Raw genomic sequence first — 26,862 nt, forward strand, 5'->3', positions numbered from 1 at the left:
TTCAATAACTTCATACATCGTAAATAAACTATAATGTATCTTGCACTTGCAACGTTTTACTCTGTAAATAAATACTTACTTGGCTTGACTCAAACACCAACTTTCTTCATCAGATTTGCCATCTCCTTGCCCTCTGCACAGAAACAAAGAGAAAGATGAGCTTGCAAATGATTAAGACTCAGAAACGGACGAACAGCTGTAAGGCGCGCAAAGTTAGTAAGATTGTTATGAACAAGCTAACAAAAGGAGTTTGACTAACGCCTGACACAATTAACACTCACTGTACCTCATTTTTGTCATGTACTTATAACGTGCCACTTGCTATTAAAAGAAAAAAAAAGTATTGGAACAGCATCACTTTATTTTTATTTCCATCTTTGACAAATCCTTTTGAGGATGTTAAAAGTACCCTCAATTGATTCTGAGTTCAGGTGCTCTTTTCACCTTTTGTTTTCAATTGCCTTTGTGCTTGCTAAAAAAATAAATAAATAAATAAAAAATAAAAATAAAAAATCCTGTAGGGCCTGTATAAGCAATAACTGAAGTAAGCAAGAATCCTGACACTGATTTCAGCTCTTATCAGCTACCACCTACACTAAGTTACACATGTCGATAGGCTGGAGAGGTTCGTTAGCCCTTTGCAGTACACAACTAAAAGAAGTCAAACATTGCCCCCTAGTGTCTGAAGGGCAAAGCACGTCGTTTACGAACTGCTGACATTTAACATTAAAGCCTTTCTATCTTGACAATACAGTCTTTCAACGGGAATTTGCAGAAGCTTGGAAGACTGCGGCGATGCATAATCACGTATTAAGGAGCATAATTCTCCTTAACCCCTGCTGGATGAGCACATCACGACACAGCTCAGGAAGGAGCTTGATGAGTATATAGCTACATGAGTAAAAACCACTAGTTTCTGCAAAGTGGAATTTAAAATATTAGCTAATAATGAATATTGTGTACTAGGGAAGCAAGAGAGATATCTGTCAACATATAAGAAAAATGGGTATTCTTAAAGTACATTGTCTTCTTAACTAGAAGAAAAATACTGAGTAAAGTGACCTTAGTTTTCCAAATGAGACCACAGTTCATCATATTGAAGGCATCAGTTTAAGCTACTACAAGTATACATTCAGTTTACAATTCATTTCAGAAAACACAGAAGAGATATTCCCTGAAATGCAAGGGAATCATGTAGTCACTTAGTATTTGTTTTGAAGACATTAAAAATTAAGGCATAGAAAGATGGGGCCAAAGCTAGTAACAGAAATTAATACAGTAACACCAATTTCAATCCTTTGTAAATAAAAGTAAGTAAATGCTGATCAAAGCAACAGATTTTATTTTTGTACGGGATCTGTTAAGGCACTGGAGGAATACAATAGTAAAGGCTGCAGCGTCATACTTCACTTCATGTTGCCAGCAAAGCAAAAACATCCAGCAGAATACCAGCACTTGCATACTGCCAGTTCAGAAAGAGAACGAAAGGAATTAAGCTAACTAGCTGGTAACTGTGCTGCCATTATATTCAGCATAAATCAAAACTATGCACACAGCAAAGAAGTTTCACCCACTTAACAAAAACATCCTTTATACAAAAATATGTGCCAGCCAAACATGCATCTCTGCCCTTACTTTTCCCAGCTACAGATGCTATGACTTTAACGAGATGGAAAGAAATGGTGAGTTTCCCTTTCAAACTTACCACATGACATAGTATGTAAAACTTGTACATCATTTAAATTAAATGAACAGTATTTTGCCACAGCTAACAAGTAAAGCAGATCCTGTTGTAGTTCTTGAGATGTTTTCCCCCCTCCAGACACTTGGTTTGACTACAACAGTGCAGGTCGTGCTATACCTCACGTAGAAAATTTCTATTATCACAGAAGTCTGAAGACCCAATACCAACAATGAGAACCATTAACCAAAAATTACCAATGCTGCCTACACAAGACATTTTACCTCTGTTTTAAGGTCTTTCCTATATTTCTCCAAAACAGATTGATTATAGAAGCTATAACTCAAGGAGAGGAAAAGCTTTACAGGCAGATTCCAGCTCAGATGTTTGTCCACTAACTTCACAAACACTACAGGTTCACATGAGGGCCAGGTTAGAACTTTTAAGAAAGCACATAAATGTTTTCCTCAAACAATAATTCTTTTAAGTACTTTCTCTAAAACTTTAAACTGCTAATGCTCCAAGAGACCAGGTGCTCAGTGTTTAAGCTAGTCAACCTGGCAAAACAAGCAATCTGCTTACACCTGGAGGATGAGGAGGTCATGTTCCCTGTTAGTTCTGAGCCTTTTTGTACGGGTGTCTCATTAAGAGGGACAATTTTCATTCCATTTTGCTTGGACACATCACAAAGGCTCATTTCCCAGCAAAATCTTTTTTAACAGTGGTCCATAATCACTTGTAGTAGCATACTATTAGGTATCTAAATTAACTTAGTGTTAAGAACAGCAGCTCTTTTTTAAATATGTTTGACTCATGGACAATGACACTACTAAAAAGTAAAAGGTCACCAACCTTTTCAGGAAGGATAAATGAGTTTGACATTAAAGTATCATTATAACAATCACTCCCTACAAAAAAAAAAAAAAAAAAGCTCTTACTTTTAATTCAGTCATTCATTTAAAGCAAGAGATGAAAGAGAAATTTCATTTCCTGTTATGTTTGTCAATTCTCATCACATGGCTTTGCTTTTTCTATGCCAGCTTTGTGTCTGATTTTTCTTTCTTACATTTTCTCTCTTATATTTTCAGATGATCTACAGCACATCCTTGGAGTACACAAGCAACTTAAGAGTATTCAGTTTTCTCTGTTTATTAATGCCTTTCTTGCTTTAATACATTTAATGCTTATGAATGACTATTTTTATTGACATTTAAAAATTTAGACCTCAAGTAGTAATATTACTAAAGCAAAAGCTGTAGCAATTCAGGCTTCTCCACAAAGCTCTGCCAACAAAGCTCAATGGCATCGCATCCTATCATTGATAGCTGTTTCTACTACTTTGCCCAGTGGAGATGTCAGCCATACTGGTATGTAGTTTCCTGCATCATTCCTGGAGTCTTTTTAGGCAGCCATCTTGGCCATTTTCCAATACCAGTTAGTACCACTCTTATTAAGCAGAAGCTCACCACTTGCTGTCCCTGGGGTACAAATTAATTTAGGATTCCAAGATGACTACATTTCATAATTTCAAATCATTATTACTTATCTTTTCCATTCGCTCTATGATAATTCAGTTTGAGGCATATTCTCTGCCTTGTCTTCCATATGGAAAGAGCTCTGCCATGGAAATCTTTCAAAAAATACTCCCCAGTGGAAAAAAAAAAATAAAAATAAAAACATTTTTCTGTTATGTCTTTATCATGATTGTTCTTTCTCCCCTCTCTCTCCCCATCCCAAACCTCGATTCTACGTAGGTCTTAAGGATTCTCTTGCAGGGTTTCTGCTTATAAACATCAGTACTATTAATATTCCTTTTTGCTGGTTGCTCCCCTATCTCATTTTTTAGCTCACCTTTATGTGTTTTCACATTTAACTTGAAGGTGTATGATCCCGTCTCTTTGGACACAACTTTCTTGTGTGCTTCTGTATGGAAGATGCCTTCTTTTTTAGATAAGTACCCTGCGCTTGTGGTTTAGGTATGCTGGCATCCTTCAGAGCACGGCCCTCCACAACCACGGGGTAAACAGTTGTGCAAAATATCCTGCAGCAAGGTCCTAAAGAACATAATGCAAACATCGGATTATGGACTTCTGGTGAATCCAGTAATTTTTCACAGTGAACTTTTACTCTCATTGTGAAGACAAAAGCTAGTATTAAGCTTTTCATACAATAAGCACATCCCAAAGCACAACAACAAAGCACAGAGCAATCCAAGTGACCAGAGACTAGTCTCATAGCACAGGAAAAAGACCCTCTACACCATTAACTGTGGAAAAAACAATTCCTTTCCCTAATTCACTGCTAATATGCTGAATGAAAGCTTGCAAGTTGACAAATATTTCTCCAAATCATGCCAATATGACTGATATAACTGAAACTCTGGGACTCTTAAAAAGTGGGTGTCACACTTGGGCATTGGTCCCCTCACACATTAAGAGCTGCGTGGTAGGACCTCGACTTAATTGGCACCAAATAAATGCCTGAGGAATGTATCTGATTAACAACAGGGAGAAACAGGAGAAAGCATTTGCACAAAACAGAAATTATTTTCTGAGGTAATAAATGCATACTCCAAACTGGAATTAAAATAAAATCACCAAACTCAGAAGGACTATTGTACAGCATGTGGGTGTTGGATAAAAAGGCTTTGTGTGGAAGTTGCTACATTACTTAACAAACATACAGAGTCTGGCTGAACAGCATCATAAAAACCTACCATATTTATAAGGCTTTATTACAGTCTGCCTTAAAACAGCTTCAGCTTCTTTCCTTGTTTAAACACAGAATTCTTTGTAAAGACCAAGGGAGAAAAAAAAGAAGAAAAAAAAAAAAGCATTGCTACTAAATCACAGGAACTTTCTTTGTACCTTAGGCCTCTAAAATTTTCTCTGCTGAGTCATGTCATCTGACTGGTCACACAAGAATACATGTCAGATTGTAACTTGTCATGCAGTTGATTAGAGATTTCTTTTGAAGGAACTGAAGCTAATGTGCTTAAGCTATTGAACAAAAATGTCATATACGCTCTTTATGTTCATTTTGTTCTTCACATTAAATCACATGCATCATAGAATCTTTAAGGACAAAATGACTGATGCACAGCAGATGCACTCCTTTAACCACTGCAACTCGCCCTAGCAAAACATTATTAAATATGTGTTCTTAAGACTGTATAAAGCAAATTAGCATGCTCTGTTTTCTGCTGATATGTAGTGCATGTTTTATAGTTGTTCTCAGTGTTTTTTAACTTAATGATTTAATCGTTTAAAATCTTGCATCCAAATTCTGTTGATGGGGCTCTGCAGTCATTGCCGTAAATTCCCAAATTTATTTTTTGACCCTCATGAGCTATATTTTGCCTCCAGTAATTCTTCACAGAATTAATGAATATCTGTAATTACTTCTTATTGTTGTTTACTACTTCATATATGCTTTTGCTTAAGATACACGTTTGTGTTTTTTTTGTTTTTGTTTTCTGAATGCTGACAAAATATGTTTCATCTGGAGGCTGCCTGGTCTCAGCTCACAATAAGTGAGGTAATTAGAGATTCTGAGTTTTCAGACCAGTAATTTTACCTCTTTTAATTAGGGGTCAGCCTGTGACCCCAGCACATTCTGTACCTGGCTTACCCTCCTTTTGCTGACTTAGCATTCTTTCAAGAAACTTACCTCACCTGAGGAGAAAAAATAATGAATACAGCAGCAGGACCTAGTAAATAACCCTTATATTGAAAACTACATACAAAAAAACAGCTTTGACAGTGGAGCTGCTTTCAGCTACGCACCCTACACAGAAAGCTCTATATATGCATTCAGGGTTAAAAAAATACGTAAGAAATTGCGAACTTGGAGTGTCCTAAGTTCAAAGGAGAGGAGCTTACTTTCTGGGCCGCGTTTCAAATTGAGGAGGCGCTGAAGGAGAGCCCTGCTGCTGGGTCTGCGGGCAGGAGTCAGGCTGAGGGGCTCTACGCCACTCGGAGCGGTGGTAGGCGGCCGCCTGAGGGGAGCCCGCACCGCCCCCCCACAGGCTGCCCCACGGCCCCGGGAGGAGGGGGAGGACTCGCCCGTCCCTGCCTCTCCCGGACTCTGGGAGGGCTCAGGGAGCGGTGGCGAACTGCAGCAGCTCGGCGGCAACGTGAAGAAGGCACCGCGTCCCCCCGGCGATGGAGCGTGGCGGGCCGGAGCTGCCGGCGGCCGCTGCCCCGCAGGTGAGCCCGGTGGCGCCGGGGAGGGTGAGGTGAGGTGAGGTGAGAGGGCGTTCTCTTTTCGTCTCCCTCAGCCCCTCGTCGTGGGGCGCCTGGGGGGGGTCGCGGCCGCTTTTGCTGTTACATGCCTCCCCGGAGGGCACTGACAGTGGCTGTGGATTTCTCACCTCGGTTGAATTCTCCTCTACCTCATGTGAGAAAGAACTGAGTCCTAAGTACGAAACGGAGTTAAGAAAAAAGAAAGCTAGCGGATGGGTCTTATTCATGTAAGAGAGCAGAACCGTGACCACTTGACACAGCTGTAATAGTGTCTCGCTCCAGAGCTCAAGCACCTGGTGTCCTGGTGGGTCCATTGCCATCACTGTGACCCCAGCTGTGCTGTGTCTGCAGCTGGTTCTGCTGGTCTCTGGGGAAGCCCCACCAAGAGTCCATCTGTGTGGTGGGGGGCAAGACTCATGAAAGAATCTGTGAGATGTACAGCAAGCGTTGTGTTCATTTTCTAGTAATGACTGAAATGAGGGAAACAAACTCTTCTGTTCAGTACAATTCCACGTGTGCTGTGCAAAAGGCGTTAAAGTTTCATGAGAGAATAACAGTGATGCTCCTGCTGCACGAATCAGTGGTGAACTAAAATGGACCACTCGTAATTCTACAACAGAAAGAGCAGGGGAAGGATGTTAACTCTAAAACTAGCTATGGTGTGGAGAGGATAACTAGGAAATTATGGTTGGTCTTTCTGTGATGATGTAAATATTTATGTGGCACCAAGTGGAAATATCTAGTGGCAGATTCAGAACGAAGAAGAGTATCTGTCTCTACATACGATGCACACTTAAGACATGGAGCTTGTGGCCACAGGACAGTGGAGCTGCTAAAAAATTTATATGGCTTTAAAAAAGGGCAAAAAAAAATTTATATGGCTTTAAAGCCATATAAAAGCTGCTAAAAAATTTATATGGCTTTAAAAAAGGGCAAAACTTAAAAAAGGAGCAATCCATTGAGGAATATAACACAACAAGAACATGCCTGGCTCAGGAAGACCAGGATACAGAAAATGTTGAAAGCTGGGACAAGATACTCTTTCTGTGCACCTTCCATTGATTACTACCACAAAGGGGATACCAGGCAATATTTGCAGTACTACTATTCTTATGTTACTATTGCTAAAGGATTAAAGGTTCCAATTAAATAACTAACCCTCCTTGAGATACTCTTACACGTGTCATCTTATACCACTGGCTACAGACTATTTGGATTTATCAGTTTTTTAGTTTTTTTTCCAGGAGTGTTAGTAGCAAGCATCTGAATTTGCACTTAGCTGCTATATACGTTAAATAGGCTCCTGCATCCATGAAATAGTGACTTTATTTTCGTGGTAAGTATACGATGTTTTTTTTCTGTAGAAAAAAAAAAAAAAGCAGACATTTTCTTCATTGAATGCATGTTCCTTTTTTAATTATATGACTTCATTTCAAATACTAGCATTCTAATGAAAGATTCTAAAAAGTTCTCTGGCAGTAAATGGTGAATAAATAGAGGACCACAACATGCTTGTAAGGAGATTTATTTTTATTTTTTTAAGATAGAACGTAAATCATTGAAGCCACTAGCTACAAATGTGTGCCTCAAACTCTACTTTGTACCAGACTTTTCCACAGAAACCTTGTGAGGCTAGCCAATGTCATTCTCTAGTCATAACGCACTAAACCATTCAAAGACATAGAAATATTGAAAATTCTGGGTAAAACCTTAAATTCAAACATCACCAGGTGTTGGCATACTTTACTAGTAACTTGAAATTGATTTTGTTCCCCTTGGCTCAGGGGCCTGTTTTTACTGACCAGTCAGATTAGCCAAAATATTTTCAAAACTGCTTGTTCCAAAGGCAGAAATATTAATCATGACTAAAAAGCTCTCTAACAGCCTACCTCTCAGTTTATATAGATCTCTGTTCTTCCACTTACATTTTTTCAGAGAAGAATTAATTACAGAAGATTATTGGTCAGGCTTATAAAGGAATTATATGTTTAACACCCCTTTGATTTCTCACTGGGGAAAAAAAAAAAAGATTTAATTATCAAAATACCTCTACAAATCTGAGTCTATGAAAGCTTTTTTTTTTTTTTTTTTGAATCAGCTATATTAAATGTATAATCCTTGTTCTCACCTATCTTTAATTCCTTCATTGTCTTCTTGAAACAGATAGAAACAGATGACCAAACAGCTCTGGTTAGTAAGTCCAGGAATAAAGGAGGAAACAGTAATCTGGCATCGGCTGGATTTAACATTATCAACTCCATCATAGGATCAGGCATTATAGGTAAGTGTATTTTTTTTATTATTCAGCCTTGTTTATACATGCATGACTACTCAGTGTAGAGAAAAAAATGCTGTCTTCTTATTTTCTGGTGCTGTTGCTGAAGATTTTTTTCTACTTTTTTCTTTTATTATGTGAAAATCCAGTGTTTTCAGCTGAGATCAGGTCTCACTGTAGTAAGTACCCTTCAGCCTCTTTTGCCATAATGACCGGAGTACTGGTTGAGCAGGTGCTGACTCAGCTTTGTGGCTAAGCAGCCCTTGGTCTACTAAAAATAATCACATCGATTAAGCGTGATGGTCCAATTTGGAATATTGAAAGAATTTATTTTAATCTGAATATTTCATTATTTTGGTCATCACAAATAAATATTTGTAAACATTCAAAAACATTGTTTTCTTGCTTACAGGGTTGCCATATTCAATGAAAGAAGCTGGTTTTCCCTTAGGCGTACTGCTTCTGTTTGGAGTTGCCTATATCACAGGTACTGTAAAAGCAGTTTGTTGTGAAGTGAAAATCAGTCTTGCAAAGTTTAGATGACTTTGAGCTTCATGATAGCTTAATTATGTTTGTGACTTAATAAAAATGAGGAATTTTTTCTCACCTCACCAATCCCCTGAGCAGATTAGTAAAAGTAGAGAATTATACTGTACAACATATAAAGCTGCTTTTTGTGTGCCTTTTATTTGATGAGGCCTAGTTTCTTGGACTAGGTCATGGTGACATTTGGAAGAATAGCTCTTATTTGTGTCTCATAATCACCTGTTTTAGTCTGCCGTTTTTCATCTAAGACGCTGATCCTTGAGTGGATAGTATATTACTCAAATGTACCGCAGAATTAAACTCTCTGGGTGTACTATGATTTTGAATATTTTAATATTATTCATCAAAAAATCATTGATTTACCTTCCAAAAGAAATTGTAAAGACTGAAAGTTTCATAACTTTAGTCATTCCTAGAAGATAATAAACACTGATACTGTTCACAGAAAGGAACTGTTCCTATTGCAGCATAGATTACAAGCTAAGTGAAAGCCAGATGAGGAATAGACGAGGTCTAGCTACTATCTGTCAAGACATCTACTCTAAGGTAATAAATTCTGCGCTATAACTAATCCAGACTGGAAAATCCCATGGTGCTCAAATGATCGCTAAAGGATAGTTTCAAATAACAGCAACATTTTATACTGTTCTTCATAAAAGGTTGGGGTTCTGTCTCAGAGTAATTCCATCTGTGACATCAGCTCTGTCTCAAGGCATATTGCTTCGTACAAGAGAGTGGTTCCATCTGTGGTTTTCAAGATAAATTGACACTGACATTCTTCATGTTTTAGCCTCTAAGAGGATATAACCAAACATTACATTTAGTTTATATACCTCTGTGTTGTTAATTAATTTTCCATTTTTGGTGCTTTTGACAGTTTTCCCTTGAACTATACTGGATACTAATTAAAATGAGTCTGTTTCTGCTTTCCCTTATTGGGAAAAGTGGAATTCCCTTACCATATGAGCCTACAGCTCCAGATATTGGTGGATTTAAATTCTTTCTGAAAAGATTTCTCATTACTGTTTTTCCCAATGCTGCAGTTTTCCCTTACAGACTTTTTTTTTTTTTAAGGAGTAGGAAAGAACAGTACCTGCTAGTTGGTTCATGCTGTCTTTAAAAATTTTATTTTTTAACAGATTATTCCATTATATTACTGATAAAAGGAGGAAATCTGTCTAGTACCAACACCTATCAAGAGCTGGTCAGAAAAACATATGGTCTTATAGGTTATCTAATTCTTTCAACTCTTCAATTTTTATATCCATTTATTGGTAAGATCACATAAAATATAAATTTTCATTTTTTATAAATAATAAGCTTTTCCATGTTACCTTATTCTTTCACTTCTTAAATATTAAGGACTCTGTAAAGAGTAAACTGTATATGCCTCTTTCCTTAAATAAATAATTGTTGAGTAGTGAAGAATGACTGGAAAAGAATTCAATGAATCTGAGGACCAGAATAATAGAAATGAAGTGAAATGTAATAACACAGAAATCTGGGATCACACACTTAAAAATTAACGACAAAAGTAGCTATGAGAAATAAAAAGAGGGGAGACTTCTAGAATGAGGAATCTGATATGCACTGTTTCATACAGGACTGCAGGAGGTAAGGATACCAAGAGACTGGATTTGGTGGCTGCAGAGTCCCAGAGCAAAATTTTCCCTTTGGGATTAATCAATCTGAAGTCATTTTAAAGTCATTTTAGGTAGACAAGATTTTTAAGGGAGTCAGGTTAGTGTTACTGTGGGCAACAGCTTTGCACCTTCATATGAATTGCTTTATCAAGCTTCATTCTTTAAACTGAAAGTGTGAATTACCTATGAAAATATTGATTCATTACCATTGACTTAAGAGTGTAATTATTACTTCAGAGAGAATGTGGAAAAGAATTGTAGAGATTTCAGTTCCTACCTTGGAACTAGTTTTGCAAATGTACGTGCTTGAATTTGTTTCCATATATAGTGTATATGCACACGTACTTCCAGTGTAGAATAAGATACAAATGAAATATGAGTATTGAAGTCACAGCTCTTATTAATGAGAGGAAGGAATGGAAGTCCATATTTGCTATCTTCATCTTTTCTCCTTTCTTCTGGTTGAAAGATTTCAGACTTCTACATGAGCTAGGAGGTCCTGTGCATTTGATTCCAGGACTGATTATTTTATTAACACAGGAACATAACTAAATTGAAACAGGAGTTTGAAAATAAACTGACAAAAAATTGAAGTTGGAAATGAACAAGGCAATTCTAAAAGCCTTTTTTAGTCCCTTCTGAATTAAGTTTATGTGAGAAAACAGCACAGTGTCCTTGCTTATCTGATTGGATTCTTTCGCAGGTAGTACATTTTTAAAATAAATAAAGGAGACTTAAAACATCTGTTTTAAGCCTGAATTTTAAAAGTTGTTAGGTGCTAGCTAGAATTCGTACAAGAGGGATAGTGACATAATCCTGAGGTCTACAGAATACATGTATTTAAATATTTATCAAATGTTCTCTATTTTATTTGTACTAACAAATTTTTATTTTCTTTAAGCTATGATTAGTTACAACATAATAACTGGAGACACTTTAACTAAAGTTTTTTTGAGAATTCCTGGAGGTAAGATGCATTTTAAAATTTCAGAATGGGAAAGATTTATTAGGTAGAAATGCAGTGTATTTGGGGTTTATACTGTGTCAGACTGAAGTAATATCTATCTATTACTTTGGGTCTGAATTACCCTTAAATATTAAGTTAAGAATTTAAATCATGTTTGTAAGAGTACTTTTTAAACAAAAAGAAACTCAAAACTATAAATCCTATAAGTCCTTGGGTCGTTGGACTCTGTCAGTGAAGACTAAGTGCATCAATGAAATACTAAGCAAATAGAAGTCTTTCATAGCGATATGATTGCAATGGGTTTTTTGTCATATTTTTGAATGTGCTACATTTGAATACTAAAACTGCACTTCAGTGAATAATTCTGAATGACTTGCACATGATATAATGGATTTAATTCTTACTTAAGCATATCTGTATAGCTGGTCATAAACTGCATATATAACTTCCAGTTCTGTTAGATATTCACTGTAAAAACTTTTAAAGATCTTAACTCATGCACTTCTTACTCTTCTGCTGCTGTAAGTTTTCACAGCGGAATCAGTGGAGCCTATTTGTGTGCGTTTGTCATCTTTTTCATCACAAAGCCAGCTAAACTTAAACGCTTTTCTCTGGCAAAGTAGACTGAAAAGAGCAAGTCTGGAGTGAAGTGGAAATTAGTTTTTGCATGCACTGTTTTCTTTCCTTAGTGAGATTATAATTTTCGGATGGTGAAGCCTGCAACATGTGGGATTCAGTTTTAATTCTCACGCTCTGTTCAGGTTGATAGTGAAATAATATCTAATAATATCTAATAATCATATGACTTCTTTAATGGGAGGAACCAACAGCATGTCACATCATTTCACCTGCCTGTGAAGACTGGGGGAAAGGCATTATGATGTTCCAAAGGATAAAGGAACTGTACACCATCTTTTCATGTCAACTGCCACTCACTTTCCAGCCAAAATTATTCAGCAAGCTGATTGAAATACATGATTCATGGTAATTTGACTAAAAGTGAGATGTTTCATGTCAAGTTGCTGTTGGCTTGGAAAAAAACACCAGTTATGCAAAAAAATTCCAATGATTGCAGAGGTTGTTATATTGTTGCCTCTATGTGGTAATCTGTATTTTTCAATTGGAAGTCAGGTGACAACAAGAAAAGAGGTGCTCAAATGAACCACTCAGCATGAACTTTAGGATTGTTCTTTAAGAATTCGTGTATCTTCAACAGAACAGTAATTGATCTCAACACTGTCAAAAAATCCTCAGCAGTGAAGAGCAGAAAGAAACGTGGTTTTACTTGCAGTCTACCAACATTGACCCAGGCACGATGAGAGAAATTAATGCTAATCTATGTATTCAAATGCCACACTTCCAAAGTTTGATATAATATATCACGTGTTATGCACTATAGGTTAAAATCGCAGAATTCTGGTGATTATATGCATGCCGTGTATGGCTTCCCCTATGTTAGTTAATGGTTAGTCTTTATTTCACTTTCTTATCTTGAATAAAGGAGATAAAAGCTTGGTCAACATCAAAGTTTGTTATTGCTAGCCTTTTGAATGCAACTAATCTATTCCTTATGTCAGTCTCTTACAGGAATAATTTTCTTTCTCTTTTGATTATAGTTGGACCAGATAATATACTTACAGATCGTCACTTCATAATTCTTCTTACCACCATCATCTTTACCTTGCCTTTATCTTTATATCGTGACATAGCAAAATTGGGAAAGGTAAATCATAATAGCAGTTGATTTAGTTCACTTTCCTCTATGCCATTAGAAAACAAGTGCCAGTCATGACCTAATGTATTTGAATGCCATCCAACTCTAGAGCATATTAAATATTTTAGAAGTGCAGACTGTCTTCTGTCCCAAGAAGTATCAGAGAACTTGGAATAGTTTAAGCAGAACTTTGGTCCCTACCTGAATCACTAGATTTTTTTTCCATCTACTGCTAGTAGAAATCTTTTTTTTTTTAAAGCAGTGAGTGTTGTAGGCCTGATCTTGAAATGCTGAGCACCACTGATTACAAATGTTTAAATGGGAACCATCTCTTACAGTTGGACGAATAGTTGCAATTGGCTAATTATTCAACAAGAATAACAAATAAAAGGATGATGTTATAGGACAAGCCTCATAATTATAAATATGTGACATGTGATATTTAGAAATACAGCTGTTTACCAATTCTTTTTTTGAAAATAAGTTGTGCTGCTAAGAGGAGAACCTTTCAGCAGCTTACCAACTGAAGTTGTGTGTTGTCTGTTTTACAGGTATCTCTTATTTCTCTGATTTTAACCATTGTTATCCTGGTTATTGTGATGGTGAGGGCAGTAACATTGGGTCCACAGGTGTAAGTATTCTTACACTTGCCATAAAGTGAATTTTTGTTCATATATAGCCGGTTATATCAGTCTTGCATTATATCTGCATAGTTTTGGAACACGGGTGTTTTGACAGAGACAAGTGTTTAAAGAAATAAATCTGTACTAATTTAAAGACACATCTGTACTAATAGCAATACAAAATGAACTGCTAAAACTTACCTACCTTTTTCCTTCCATTGCACATAAGCAAAGTCACCAAAAGTCTCAAAGAAAACAAACAAAACAAAAACCAACACTACAGATGAATTGGAAATTACATGTGCTATCTCGAATAGCAGCTGGTTCCTGAAAGGGCATGTGAGGTTGCCTATCACTTGAAGTCTTCAGTTTTGTCCATTACTGTCAGATAACCTATATCTGTAATCTTAAAATAGACAGTATCTTAGCAGCATTTCTTCTTCTGTTAATATAATGATTTCATAATGAAAATTGAATACAAATAAGGAAAACAAGTGAACCACACAATAACAAAGACTTTATTCTGTCATTTGAGAAAACAATATGAACATGCTGAACTGTTTTCCATTACTTGTAGTCTTAAAGTAGTGTTTTAACATTTGACTTTGGAGTGTTCTAGACAATTAAGTGCACATATGAATGTGTGTTGTGGCAATATTTTTATAGTTACATTGCAAGAAAGTGTTATCAACCTAATAACTTTCATTTATGGTGTAGAAGGTCTGCTTTATCCCTTTTTCCTTATTCTTTGAACGTGAAGATATATTAATGAAGGTGACAAGCTATTTTTGAATGTGATTTTTTATTTATTGGAATAGATTTGTATAGTATTTCTACTGTTTCTATACAAAGTGGATTCTTCCACTGTGATTACTTAAGCAGTGGCACATGACTATGTATTTGTCTTATTGCTGTGATATACGGTTTAATTGCAGGGCATTCATGTTTTAATGCTAGCAAGATAATTAGAATAGCAGTTTCTAAAGTTGTGCCAGAGAAGTGCCATCACCTGTAGAAATGATCCACTCAGAATAGTGTGGAATTTCAGCCCGCCCCCATTATTCTTAAGTAACATGTTTGTCTTACCATGTTAAAGGTGTATTTGGAAGCAAAATTTCAAAATTCCATGTCAAAAGAGAAAGCTATATATAATGGCTACTCCTGACCTTGTTACTATGGTAACATTTTTTCTTAACAGTGGTGGTGCATGGAAATATAAGAAGTGCATGTCTTTGTTGTTTGTTACAATAAGTAATGATGCTTTCTTAGAAATTCTTCAAGTCTTACTGTTTAATTCTAGAGACTCTTCCATTTTTGCATTTATACTTCTTGTTTTCATAAATTCATCTAAGAAGTTGATAAACTTATCAATTTCTTACCTCACAATAATTCTATCAATGTCTATTTTTACTGTATGTTATAGTTTGAAACAGATGTAAACTTCAGTAAGTTTTAGTAAGTCCTCATAATATTTTGCTAAAGTTATGCCATCTGTTTTTTTGTAATGAGAATAAACACATTGATATGTTTTAATATGGGTCTCATCACAGTATCATAACAAGTGAAACAAGTAAGTAATGCATTTACTGTGAGTCCTTATCAATATAAAATAGAAGTTGGAGTTCTGAATATATATATATATATATATATTTAAATCTTGATTAGAAAATCTCAGTTTTGTCATGTAGAAAAAAAAATGTATGGCCGTAGGGATTCTTGATGGGGTCAAGAGAATATTTAATTTTTACTGGTGTAACATGACTGTAGATCTGTTGCTGCACACAGGTAATTGTCTAGTTTGTTCTTGGCAACTCCATAATTTTCCATTCCAGTTCTTAACTAGCCTTTCCTTAGGAAGTTTTCTGAATTGCGTATGATGTCTCTCCTGCTGCATTTCATGTTCGTGGCCTAACCACAGTGAATATGGAGAGCAAACTATTCCTTCCTTTTCTAATTCTTAAAAACCCATAAAAAGCTGTAATTTGTCCCTCTTTCGTATTCCTTTCTATAGACTAAACAAACATTTCCATTAGTGTCTTATCTTGTCATTTCTTATACCTCTAATCATTCTAAATGGCTGCCTTAACTTCTCTGTAAACGGAAACAAGATTGTGGTGCCCCTGCTGCATTGTCTGATGTATCTTACATGCAAAGTGTCTTGAGGTCCCTTTCACTATCTTTTGGGGATTGTCATGTTCCTGTTTATATAGCCTGGGTTGATGTTTGCCTTTTTGCAAAATGGCATGGTGTTGTGGACATGCGTCCAGTCTGTAACCTAATAGAAACACTGAGCCCTCTCCTCTGCAGAACAGTGAGGTAGCAGTCTTTCCTTTCTTTCACTCTGTTCTTGTGAAGTTTGGGTTGTGGTATAGTCGTGTCCCTCTCCCCCCTCCCTCCCCATCTCATTCTCATGAAATCTGTAACTGCGTAACTGTAGAATTTGTTGTTGAAGTACTGAATCCTACTTTATCAGCTGATTTTTTCCATTCGTCAACATATTTCTGATTTTTTTTTTCCAGCCTGTTATCTAGCATGTTTGTGCTAATTGCATGTTTCATGCTTTCTACAAAGGATGCTTTTTGATCCATCTTCTGAGTTACTATTGAATACATTCAGAAGTATTGGATTCAGATCAGTGTCTAGTGGAATCCCATTCAAACGTCTTCCCACCTTGATAATTACTCTGAACACTTTTCACTTACCTTTTACTTCAGATTTTTGAAAGTGAAGATTACTTTGTGTTAAGGGGTGCAACAAGATTATCTGGGAATGATAAACTGTAATTTTGTTTAAATGCCATTCAGGTTCTAGTGGAAAGTAATATTAAGGTAACAGAATATTTCCCTTCCAGAAACCTTCTGCTGTGTTAGACCATTAGCAAAGCAACAATACTATTGTTTGTAATGATTTGATGTGTTTGAAACTGTAAGCAGCAATTATGAGTCTTTGGAGTGTTGCATTTTTGTTTTATTTTTTAATTGCTGTGGGAGTTGAGGGAGTTGTTCAGGGACATTTTGGGAGTGTTACTTTCTTGTTAGCTCTCAGGGGAAAACAATAACTAATTTCTGTTGAAGTATTATTTGGTTTATTTTACTTTCTCTTATAACAAGTTAAGCTAAGCTACTCTTTTCTTGTTTTGCTTGTGATTAATATAATTCTTGTGACTATTGTTGTCTGAAGGACATAATGTGTCTGCAAATAAAATTCAGTGTTCTGGACCCAGAGTGTACTCTCAATAGTTTAAGATGTTAGATAAAAATACATTCAGATGATCTATTCCTAGCTTTATTTCCCCCCTGCTGGTGGCTGGGTGTTTTTCTACTATGATCAAAACCAATGTATTAGAAATAACTCAAACTGTAGATGTCTATGGATACTTCTTAATACTGCGTAAAGTAACTTCATGGTTCAGAAATGAAACTAACATTCCTTGCTGTAAAAAGAAATACTTTATGTATCTTATAAAGATAGACAAATTTGATCATCTTTTGGGAAGAATGTCATGATGTCAGTGTCTGCATAATACATAAAGCTACAGGAAAAACTTCAAAAGCATCTGCTACGCATAAATAGGACATGAGAATTACTTAAATGGTAGCTGATCAAAGGGATGAAACACCAAGTGTTCAGTACAATAACTTGAAAGTAGAAAGTTGATTCTTTCCTTCATATGAATAAGCCAACAGTTAGCAAAACTAAACTTCAATTTGGTGAAATTAAAACAAACAAACAAAAAAACCTAAGCTACCATACATTTACAGACCTGTCAGTTGTTAATTAAGGAAAAAAGGGGATTAAAGCAGCTGTAACTAAGAGGGGCTGATTTATTGTTTTACCTTGTCTATGTCCTTTAAAAAACAAGGTGACTTTATTTAATGTGAGATTCAAAGCTGATGTGTTATGTTCCATTATATTGATTGAAGTTATATTCAGTATCTCTAAATTTAAAAGTTTAAATTGAAACAACAAATGTTTTACCTTACAATAGAACTAAATTTTACATTTTTGTGTCTACGTCGTTGAATTAAACATGAATTTATCTCCCATGTATTCCCTGATGAGGTGCAAACCAGCAGTTAAAATAAACTTGTGGTCTGTCACTGTTCTTCAGTCCAAAACAATTGAAGTGTTTTGCTCATTCCAACATGTAGCTCCCCTCTCAAATGCATAACTTCATTTCCTGTCTAGAAACTGTATTTTATTTTAGTCAGTGCTTTGTGCCTGTTGGTGGGATTGAGATCAGGGATGTAGGTTTCTCTTACTCTCTTTTAGGATATTTTGTTTCTGATGTACTCTGCTGTACTGCGTTTGGCAGCATTTCTACATAAATGACAGAAAATTTCTGCATAGCATAGATCTTGTGATGGGGACTAGTCTACTGTAAATGTTTTACACAAGATAGAAGACATTCTGTTGTAGGCTTTCAAACAGTTTTGCCTGACTCTTACTCAGGATCTGGATGTGAAATGCCTTTACCCCTTTAGGAACTCTTAGCTTTTGCATGGCGTGTTTGTTCTTTTCATATTTTCCTACCTGTTCTTACATAGGTAAACACCAATCTCTTCAAAACACTTTTAACATTTTTAAACTCACTAGCATGCTTATTATGCTATACTTTTCCTTAAGTATACTGAAGACTGAGTAGAGCCTTATTTTATTAACCACTAGGCTTTCTTCACCACTAGGTTTCACCACCTTGCCACTGATGATTCTAATTGTCAGCCTGTCTTGCTGTTGTCTTACTTCCAGCTGAGAGATTTTCCCGGCCGGTATCTCCCTTGGAAAGTCTTTTTTTTGTTCAATCTTTTATTATTTTTGTTCCAAGAATCAGAGTTACATACTCTCAACTTTTGTGTTGTATTTCAACTACTTTATATTACAGATAGCACAGCTTTAACCAAGAGCATTTAGCATCACAAACGTTTGTTTCATCCTCCTGCTGCTTCTCCGGCATGAAAAAAAAATTGTGCAGGCATAGCCTGTGGTTTTTATACACTGAGCGTGGAGCAGTAAGCTAGCTATTTTTATCATTCATGGATATTCACAGCTACTGCTATTCTTGTAAGCAGCAGTTGAAATCATCCCCTAACAATTCCTAGCGAGAAAGTAGGTCAAACTGGGTCAGAATAAAGTTTTGTTTGTTTTTCTTCCTTTTGACAAGGACCTGTCTTTAACAGCAGCAGCAGGATCGAAAGACTCGAACAGGTATAGAGTTACCTGGTATTCTTCTGATACTCTCAGTCAGCCTGTGTATGTCTGTCTACGCAGACAAACATTTATATAAATTTTATGTATGTTTACCCTCATCTGTATGTGGCTAGTGTTCTTATATCTAGACCATGATATTCACTAACGGATTTTTTCTTTGTGAATTTCTCAAGTCTTTGTGAACACATTTGTTTTTGACCTAAAAGCATATATTGTATGGAAGTCTGTTATGCAAATACGTTGCTTGAATTTTGATATTTGTTATTTCAAACAGATTCCCATTAGCATGTTACTTTCACTTGTTATTTATGTAGCATATCTGTGGGAGGTCTCTATTCCCAAGGTCTGAAAATGCTTTTCAAATAACCTGCAGGAGTATATAACTTATTGTAAGAAATACTGAGTCATGATCTGTTGCATTCATCATCCATACCAATGTGCATTCTAAGACATGGCAATCCGCTGACGATGTTCAAATCACAGGTCTGGAAAGGGAAGGAGTTTACCTTCTTACATTGATAAATAAGCAGGATTTTTTTCTTTTGCCGCTCAGCTCCCTCCAAGATAGTACTCCTAATCTGGTTTACTATTCATCCACAAAGCGTTATTTCAGTCTGCATATTGCCAGCGCATATGCTATTGCTATGCAGGTGGAAAACTAGCTCCTGATGTTTTCCTAAATTATCTGGTCACTTTCCAAGATGTTACAACTGAAATCTACATGCTTTTTCCATTCTGATGTTTAAATCCCATTTATAGGGAGTTTATAATATGGCTATATTGTTGCACGGGATGTGCTATTTTCACAGAAAAGAAGTTTGAAGCTGTTATGGGTGTCTGATCAAGAGGTGTTTCAGATAAAAGCATTCTTTATTTCTGTGCATTTTAGAAATATTCTTTCTACAGGGCATTAGATAATCTTAAATTCTTATGAATAGAAAAGCGATAAGCTAACTTTAAAAAAAATCTATTGTCAAAGGATAATATAAGACATTTTCATTTTCTGTTTGATTTCAAAGCTGACCTCTAGTGGTTATAGAACAGAACAGTTTTAAGATTTGTTTCCTATAGTCTATTTTTTGTAATATTACTGTCTATGAGATGTGAATAGTTTCCTGAAAAAGACATTCAAAATTATGAATATGAATTATCCACAGACATCTCTAACTTGATGCAACTGATTTCATATCAGTAAAGGAAGCTACTCTATATAATGAACTGCAGCAGCTGTAGCTGGTCAGATCTATTTCATAAAACAAATGCACAATATCTATTTCATTCACAGTGTTTATTACATCTATATTGCTTCTGAATCTGAGAATATTTTAGGAGGGCCATATTCAGCTGCTTAAGACTAGAAATCTAGTCTAGTCAAAAATGTATAATGCATCCAAGCTGAAAAAAACTGAGCTTGATTTTGATGTTCAGGTCCTGTTTGACCTTGAAATTAAGGTTATAGCAACCACAGCTTAAGAGCCTAAAAGTTGTTGTAAGTCTAAGCTGAATGCACATCGGATGCTGGAAATCAGGTTTTTAATATGGAGAGGGAAGACATGACTACTTGAGTTCTCAAGATATAGTGAGATCTGAGTTCTCAAACAGGAAACTAACAAAAACAACTACTTTTTTTCTAATCGTGTTTAAAAATTTGGCAGCAATGAAATCTAGCATAGCATGTGCCACTATGGCTGTCAAAACCACCTAGTTACCAGAAGGAGAGACAAAGCTCCCAGTGTTACCTTCACAGAACTGGTGTGACTGTCATACTGCTTTGTAGGGCAGCAGGAAGATAGCAGCTAAGGCCTCAGGTGGCAGCTGCTTTCCCTCTAAGTAAAAATGGAGCAATCATAGTAGCAGCACACTTTTTAAAGGCAAATTTCTCTGCACCCATGCTTTTTGCTTCAATATTACAAATATAAGGCTTCATTGGATATTGAATTTCATTTGATATTTTTAGCAAACTGCGGGTCTGGCAATGAATACTTCCTGCCATTCTCTTTCATTCCTTTCGGTTCTTTGTTCAGAGAATTTGATTTTATTTCAAGTGGGTTTTAATGAAGATTGCTGACAGTTTTCTGTTGTCCTCCTCTAAGGTTTACTATTAACAAAGCCCAAAACTGTGGGCATAACTTAGAGGACCAGATATAGAGGATATTACGTTCCTGCCTGATAATAAGAGTCTCCATACACTTTCTTAAAGTTTATTTTGTCACTCCTTTGGGAACTAGCACAGTTCCTTTAAGATGAGGAGTAGTTGAAACAGGTGTAAATAAAGACAGACTGCCTCACTTGATTTGTGACCTAGGGAAAAAGTATCTCTGCACTCCATGAATTACGTTTGCAAATTCAAAGGAAAAAATTGCCTCTGAATAGTCTGAGGAGATTTTGGGTTGAGATAACCTCAGCCAGAATCAGTAACAGCTTTTACCTTCCCAGTTACTGTTTCTTGATAAATGATGACTTGAAGAGTTTATTTACAGAACTGGCTGCTGAAACAGGCTGACAGTTTGGGCTGCAAAAAAAACAGGTTCCAGGAACACTTTAATCAAAACAGGAAAGGTGAGAAGGGCATCTCCCTGGTTTCAGCTTATTGTTGATGAATACTAGCCTAATTCAGATAGCTCTGGAGTTCTGACTAGTAATTCTGTATTACAGCATAGTATTTAAAATTATTTTTTGTAATTGATGGTTGAAAAGAGTGTAATATATTAAATTCTGTTTTAGACCCAAATCAGAAAATGCATGGATATTTGCAAAATCAAATGCAGTACAAGCCATTGGGGTGATGTCATTTGGTAAGTCTTTTTTTTATATTTTCAGTCTTCAACTGTAAAAAAAAAAAATTATTTGATTTTTATTAACCTAGAAATTGTGTATTTTTAACTGTACTTTTTTATTATATATATTCATTTTAAGCTTGTTTACGGAAAGCTGGAATTGATTTTTGTATTATCCATAGGTGAACTTAGTTGTTAGAATTTAAGACATTACAACAATCTGTTGTCCATCCTGCCATAGAAGCTGTTGCTGCTGTAGCAGAGATAGCAGTGTGGCACATGTGAATCCACTTTATAGTTCATATTTTAAAGCACCTGTATCAGTAATGCTAGTCTAATTCCTAAACTGGGAAGGCTATGATCAGTCTGCATTTTCTTGGGTAAACTGTAACAGAAAGGTATTGGACTGAGACGCATACATTCACTATAGAGTGAGGCCTTATAGAGTGCCTGTCTCCTCCCATTTCCAACAATGAACCATTCAGATGAGTTTCAACTCACCTCCGTTATCGTCATTGTAAAACCCATTCTGCCTGGGGGACATTGTATCTCACTTCTTGTTAATGCTGTAATATGAGGCCTCCCTATGTTTGATGCTGTCTAAAATGGATGTCATAGGATGTCTGAAAGTAGCAAATGGTTCTGTGGATTTGAAAGAATCTCTGAAGTGCCATTGGGTTCTCGTGCAAAAGAGCAGAAAGAACTCTAAGTGGAATGCAGATATGGATAGGGGAGTGGGAAGAAACAACATGGCATTTTAGGGTAATGTAATCAGAATCATCCCAGGATGAATATGAACCTGCATCAAATCAATTAAGTGAAAGTTCAAGCCATTTATCTTTGCTATTCAGTGCAGATTTAATATTCATATTTAATAATAAATGGTATCAAACTGCGTTGTCTCCCCTACCTTGAAATATATACTCCATTAATTTATTTTATACGTGTATGTGCATGAATTCATATATTTGCTTTAAATGTCATGTGTGTTTCAGCATTCATCTGCCACCATAACAGCTTTTTAATATATGGCTCTCTGGAAGAACCCACGTTAAACAACTGGTCTCGAATCACACATGTGTCTGTCTCCCTTGCTGTTGTTATCAGTGTACTATTTGCTGCGTGTGGGTACATGACTTTTACAGGATACACAGAAGGTAAACTGCTCAATCTCTCAATTTTGGTGCTTTCTATAGTCATTACACTTAATTTCTGAGTTCTGTTTATAATACCTTAGTACGATCTTGGCATTTTTACATCTACCGTGGACAGAAACAGCTAGGACAGACATTCCTTGTAGTTACCCATCAACCAAAACAAGATACAAAGATGTGAGCTATATGTTAATAGGTGTCAGATTCCCAAGTGGAAGGCTTACCACTGAAAATCACCTTTGAATGTTTCCATATCCAAATACTTATGAGGACTAAACAGCTGTAATTTAGCCACATGGTCCTTTAACAAAGAGAGCAGGAAGAAGAAAAACTTGCTTTGATTTTTTGTTAGGGTGCCTGGATACACATTTCTGTACATTCTTCCGTATCTTCTCCTGTCTGTGCAAATATAGCATCCTAGCTCTGACTTAAAGATACTTTCTATCATTACAACAGCCATTTTAGTGTAACTAATGCTATTGTCACGTCTCTGTGTATGTGTGTATGTATATTAATGTAATATATAAATAACATGTACTGATAATTATACTATTTTATGTGATTTTGTTTAAAAAGAAATGGAAAAAGTGCTTTTGGAAGAAAATGCATTATATTGTTCAGCACATTAGTTCCTCAGGGAAAAATACACATTGCATAAACAATCAGCTTTTCTGTTATAGTGTTATTCCAAATTGTGGGAGAATGCTTCTGAGCTTTTTTCCTTTTGTAAAGAAAAGCAGCATTTAGCTGAGAACAGAGGAATTGTGGGGTGGGGGTTACTAGTTGATCTGTTCTCCTTTTTTCCTCCTTCCAGTACTGTTTGTACAGCCTAATTTGCTGGCCTAGACACAACTGTAGGCAGACTAAGTGCAAACTGGCTTGAGATATTTCAAATATAGAGAGTGCTGACTGCAGCTATCCCTCAACATATGATTCTACTGTAGACAGGTTCCATCTTACCTTCTGTATCTCCTGTCAAAATCTTCCAGATATCTTCTTTGAAGCACATCCTATTCCTTCTTCAGTGCCGTTGTGATCCTGAAAGTGGTAAATCATAAGACAGTATAATAAACAGGTAGAAAAGATGTGGTACATCATCTGACTACTATCTTGCGGTTTTTCTTGTGCCTGATAGATCATGATTCCAGATTCTTTGCTGTAACCACTAAACAAGATGATCTAAATTCTCTTGCAATGCTTTAGTTGCTAGATATAAAAAGATTTACTGCTTAATAACCCATATATATTTATAATGGGCTTTCAGGGTCAGAATATTTGAAAATCTTCATTGCAGCTTACCAGCTATGATTAGATAGTATCAGGGAGATGCAGTTATTCAGAGGTAACTCCCTGGCCTTCCTAGTATTAACTGTTCTTGTTAGATGACTTACATTCTAAATTAAATATTTTATGTACGAGCTTTCTCTGTCCTGTACTGAGTTAAAAACCAGCATTTCATATGAAATAGATGCTAAGGAGAGGACAGCATATATATTAAAATATATTAAAATATTTTTGAAAGATAAACACTACTTCAAATAAAAACACTGCTAACAGCAAGTTAAGATGAAAATTCCTCCTGAACATAACTTGACTGTAACTAGACTTTCTTGATGTATCAGGAAAGGGGAACAGAAAGTCTCAATTACTCTAGTGACTCCATTAACTTACACTTCAATTTGCAAATGAGATGAGTTCAAACTAATCAATGTTTTGCTATGCCTCAGGAGATATATTTGAAAACTACTGTAGAGATGACAACCTTGCTACATTTGGGAGGTTTTGTTATGGAGTTACTGTAATTTTGACCTTCCCCCTTGAATGTTTTGTGACCAGAGAGGTAAGCATTTATTACGTTCTCCCTTTAACAATGTTGATATTATTAATAATGCGAGAACATTATTAATACATGTTGTGGCTGAAGTCAATGGCTGGTCTGTAATAAATATCAACAGATACTATTCTGCTGATGCAATGAATATGAGGGTACTATTTGTACTGTTGAGATTCTGGTAATATTATGTTACACTAATTATAATGTTACCTAATATATTAACAACAGCTATAAAGTCTGCATAAAATTCCATTTTTGGTATAAATGTTACTGTAGACATTATGTTGAATAGCTAAAAATAATACATTAACCACGCTTACTAGCTTTGCTGGGTGAAAGTATCTCTAGGAAATCCATCTGTTCAATCAGTGGTTGCAAGTGGTTTTGTTCTGTAGCAGGAAAATGAGAGGAAAATAAATCCTGCAGATGTAACTAAGCCAGTATTGAAAGTTTTCTGCGATTTTAGTAATGCTTTCTATGAGTTATTTTTGGAAGCAGATGATGTTTTCTTGAAGCAAGATTCAAAGTTCAGTGAGTATTTTCTCACCCACTTTTTTAGCTTCCTAACGTTAGAAGATTTGTTATAAGCTGGCTGTTAAAATAAAGAGCAAATTCAAGGTTTAAAACTGTGGTTCTGTTTCAGGTGATTGCCAATGTGTTTTTCCATGGGAACCTCTCAACCGTTTTCCATATTGTTGTGACAGTAATTATCATTGCTGTGGCAACTGGTGTATCGTTAGTGTATGATTGCCTTGGAATAGTTTTAGAGCTGAATGTAAGTGAACCTGCATACTCTTCTATTTAATAAATCACTTTTTTTTTTATAAAAGACAACTCAGAAAAATCTGTAGCTCTACTAAAAAACTTATGCAATTCAGCATAGTACTCAGATAGAAGCGTTAGCAGAAAAAAAAGGAATTGTTCAGTGGTTGTAAATAGTATAACTGAAAAAGGAAGCTTTAACAAAGGAAATAATTAAAAATCTAATCTACATTTATTCTAAACTTCATTTGTAATATACATCATTTGTAATATTTTACCTTGAATTTCATGTCAGCTATTTTTAATAAATAAATCAGATGTGAAAAATATAGTTAGAAGTTGGAGAAAACTTTTAAGTGCAGCCTTTCTTTATGGAATTATTTTAGAATTGGCTTTTTACATCCCTGTCCATGCATTCAATGACAATTGCAAGCCATATATTGCACACTTACCTGAAACTGATGGAACAAAATCGAGGGGCTTATTCTTTACACTATGTGATACGTGTAAGTACGTGTACATTGCTCTGAACCACAGTGCAGTTTATCTGCCAACTGAGCAGTAATAAGTGATTCTGTAGCAATGATTTAGCAGAACATGCTTGGACTAATATTATAGAACCAGCCTGAATATTCAGATAAGCTATCCAATTACCGTCTATCTGAAATAATTACCTACATAGTTTCCCCTGAGTTAATTCTTTCCAAATTATAACTGTCTCAAAATAAACAGTGGTCCACTTGGTTTGGTTTCTTATTCATGGTAACTGTTGGTAATTTCTTTTCCATTGTTTTTCTTTCCTTTTTTTTTTTCCACTGCAAGTGCAGAAAATTTGCATGTGTGTATATATAAACCAATAAAATTATGTATATTTGTGCATCCATATGTGCCTATTTGGGCCAAATATCTGAATGTTGGTATAATGAACCTATTTAACTATGTGTGCACATATATGTCTATATGTGACTTGGAAAAGAAAATTATTTAGCAATACTGGAAAAGGCCTCTATTATCCAGCTTTACTGTTGCGTCAGTCTATTCATGGCTATTTACAAATTCAGATTTTTGTTCTTCAGGTCTAAATATACATGCTTAAAAGGGTTTTCTTGTTGTTTCCCACACACAGGGAGTTCTGAGTGCTACCCCACTTGTTTTTATCATCCCAACAGCGTGTTATCTAAGGCTGTCCAAAGAGCGGTGGAACCATTCGGATAACCTCATATCCTGCCTGATTCTTGTTATTGGTGGGCTAGTGATGACAGTTGGGTTTGTTTTGACTCTTTTGCATCCCCAGGAATGTAGCCATGGAAAAGAAATGTTCTACTGCTTCTCTAGTAATGTTTCTTTTCACAACAGTACACTTCCCCCTTAGGTAACACGCCAATCTGAATGAGATCAGGTGTGTCTTCCAGCAAGCCATATAGTCCAGTTTAA

At 35.9% G+C, this 26,862-nt stretch overlaps 2 protein-coding genes across 5 annotated transcripts in view; one reads left to right on the forward strand and one right to left on the reverse strand.

Annotated features, from left to right (window-relative positions):
• Positions 1-5,698, reverse strand: part of LOC106029947 (sodium channel protein type 2 subunit alpha) — a 195,411-nt gene extending 189,713 nt beyond the window's left edge. The window contains exons 1-4 of one of the 2 annotated variants that reach the window (XM_066999707.1): positions 5,563-5,698; positions 3,533-3,735; positions 2,534-2,589; positions 80-133 (exon numbers count right to left, since the gene is read on the reverse strand). The gene's annotated coding sequence lies outside the window, so the exon portion shown is untranslated. The remainder of the gene's footprint in view (positions 1-79; positions 134-2,533; positions 2,590-3,532; positions 3,736-5,562) is intronic. The other variant, XM_066999708.1, reaches the window with a different exon arrangement.
• SLC38A11 (solute carrier family 38 member 11) lies at positions 5,452-26,862 on the forward strand. 3 transcript variants are annotated; one of them, XM_048061461.2, is made up of 12 exons: positions 5,453-5,889; positions 8,089-8,206; positions 8,613-8,687; positions 9,886-10,020; positions 11,291-11,356; positions 12,973-13,079; positions 13,622-13,701; positions 21,626-21,696; positions 22,674-22,835; positions 24,560-24,672; positions 25,310-25,441; positions 26,555-26,862. In XM_048061461.2, the coding sequence occupies exons 1-12, from the start codon at positions 5,845-5,847 to the stop codon at positions 26,798-26,800; spliced, it is 1,350 nt and encodes a 449-aa protein (XP_047917418.2). In that variant the 5' UTR covers positions 5,453-5,844; the 3' UTR covers positions 26,801-26,862. The 3 variants fall into 3 exon arrangements, with proteins under 3 accessions (XP_047917419.2, XP_047917418.2, XP_047917420.1); XM_048061463.2 differs by lacking the exon at positions 5,453-5,889 and adding an exon at positions 9,192-9,292 and having other exon boundaries at positions 8,140-8,206; XM_048061462.2 differs by lacking the exon at positions 9,886-10,020 and having other exon boundaries at positions 5,452-5,889.

This window comes from Anser cygnoides, chromosome 6 (assembly GCF_040182565.1).
Source record: "Anser cygnoides isolate HZ-2024a breed goose chromosome 6, Taihu_goose_T2T_genome, whole genome shotgun sequence".
Lineage (NCBI taxonomy): Eukaryota > Metazoa > Chordata > Aves > Anseriformes > Anatidae > Anser > Anser cygnoides.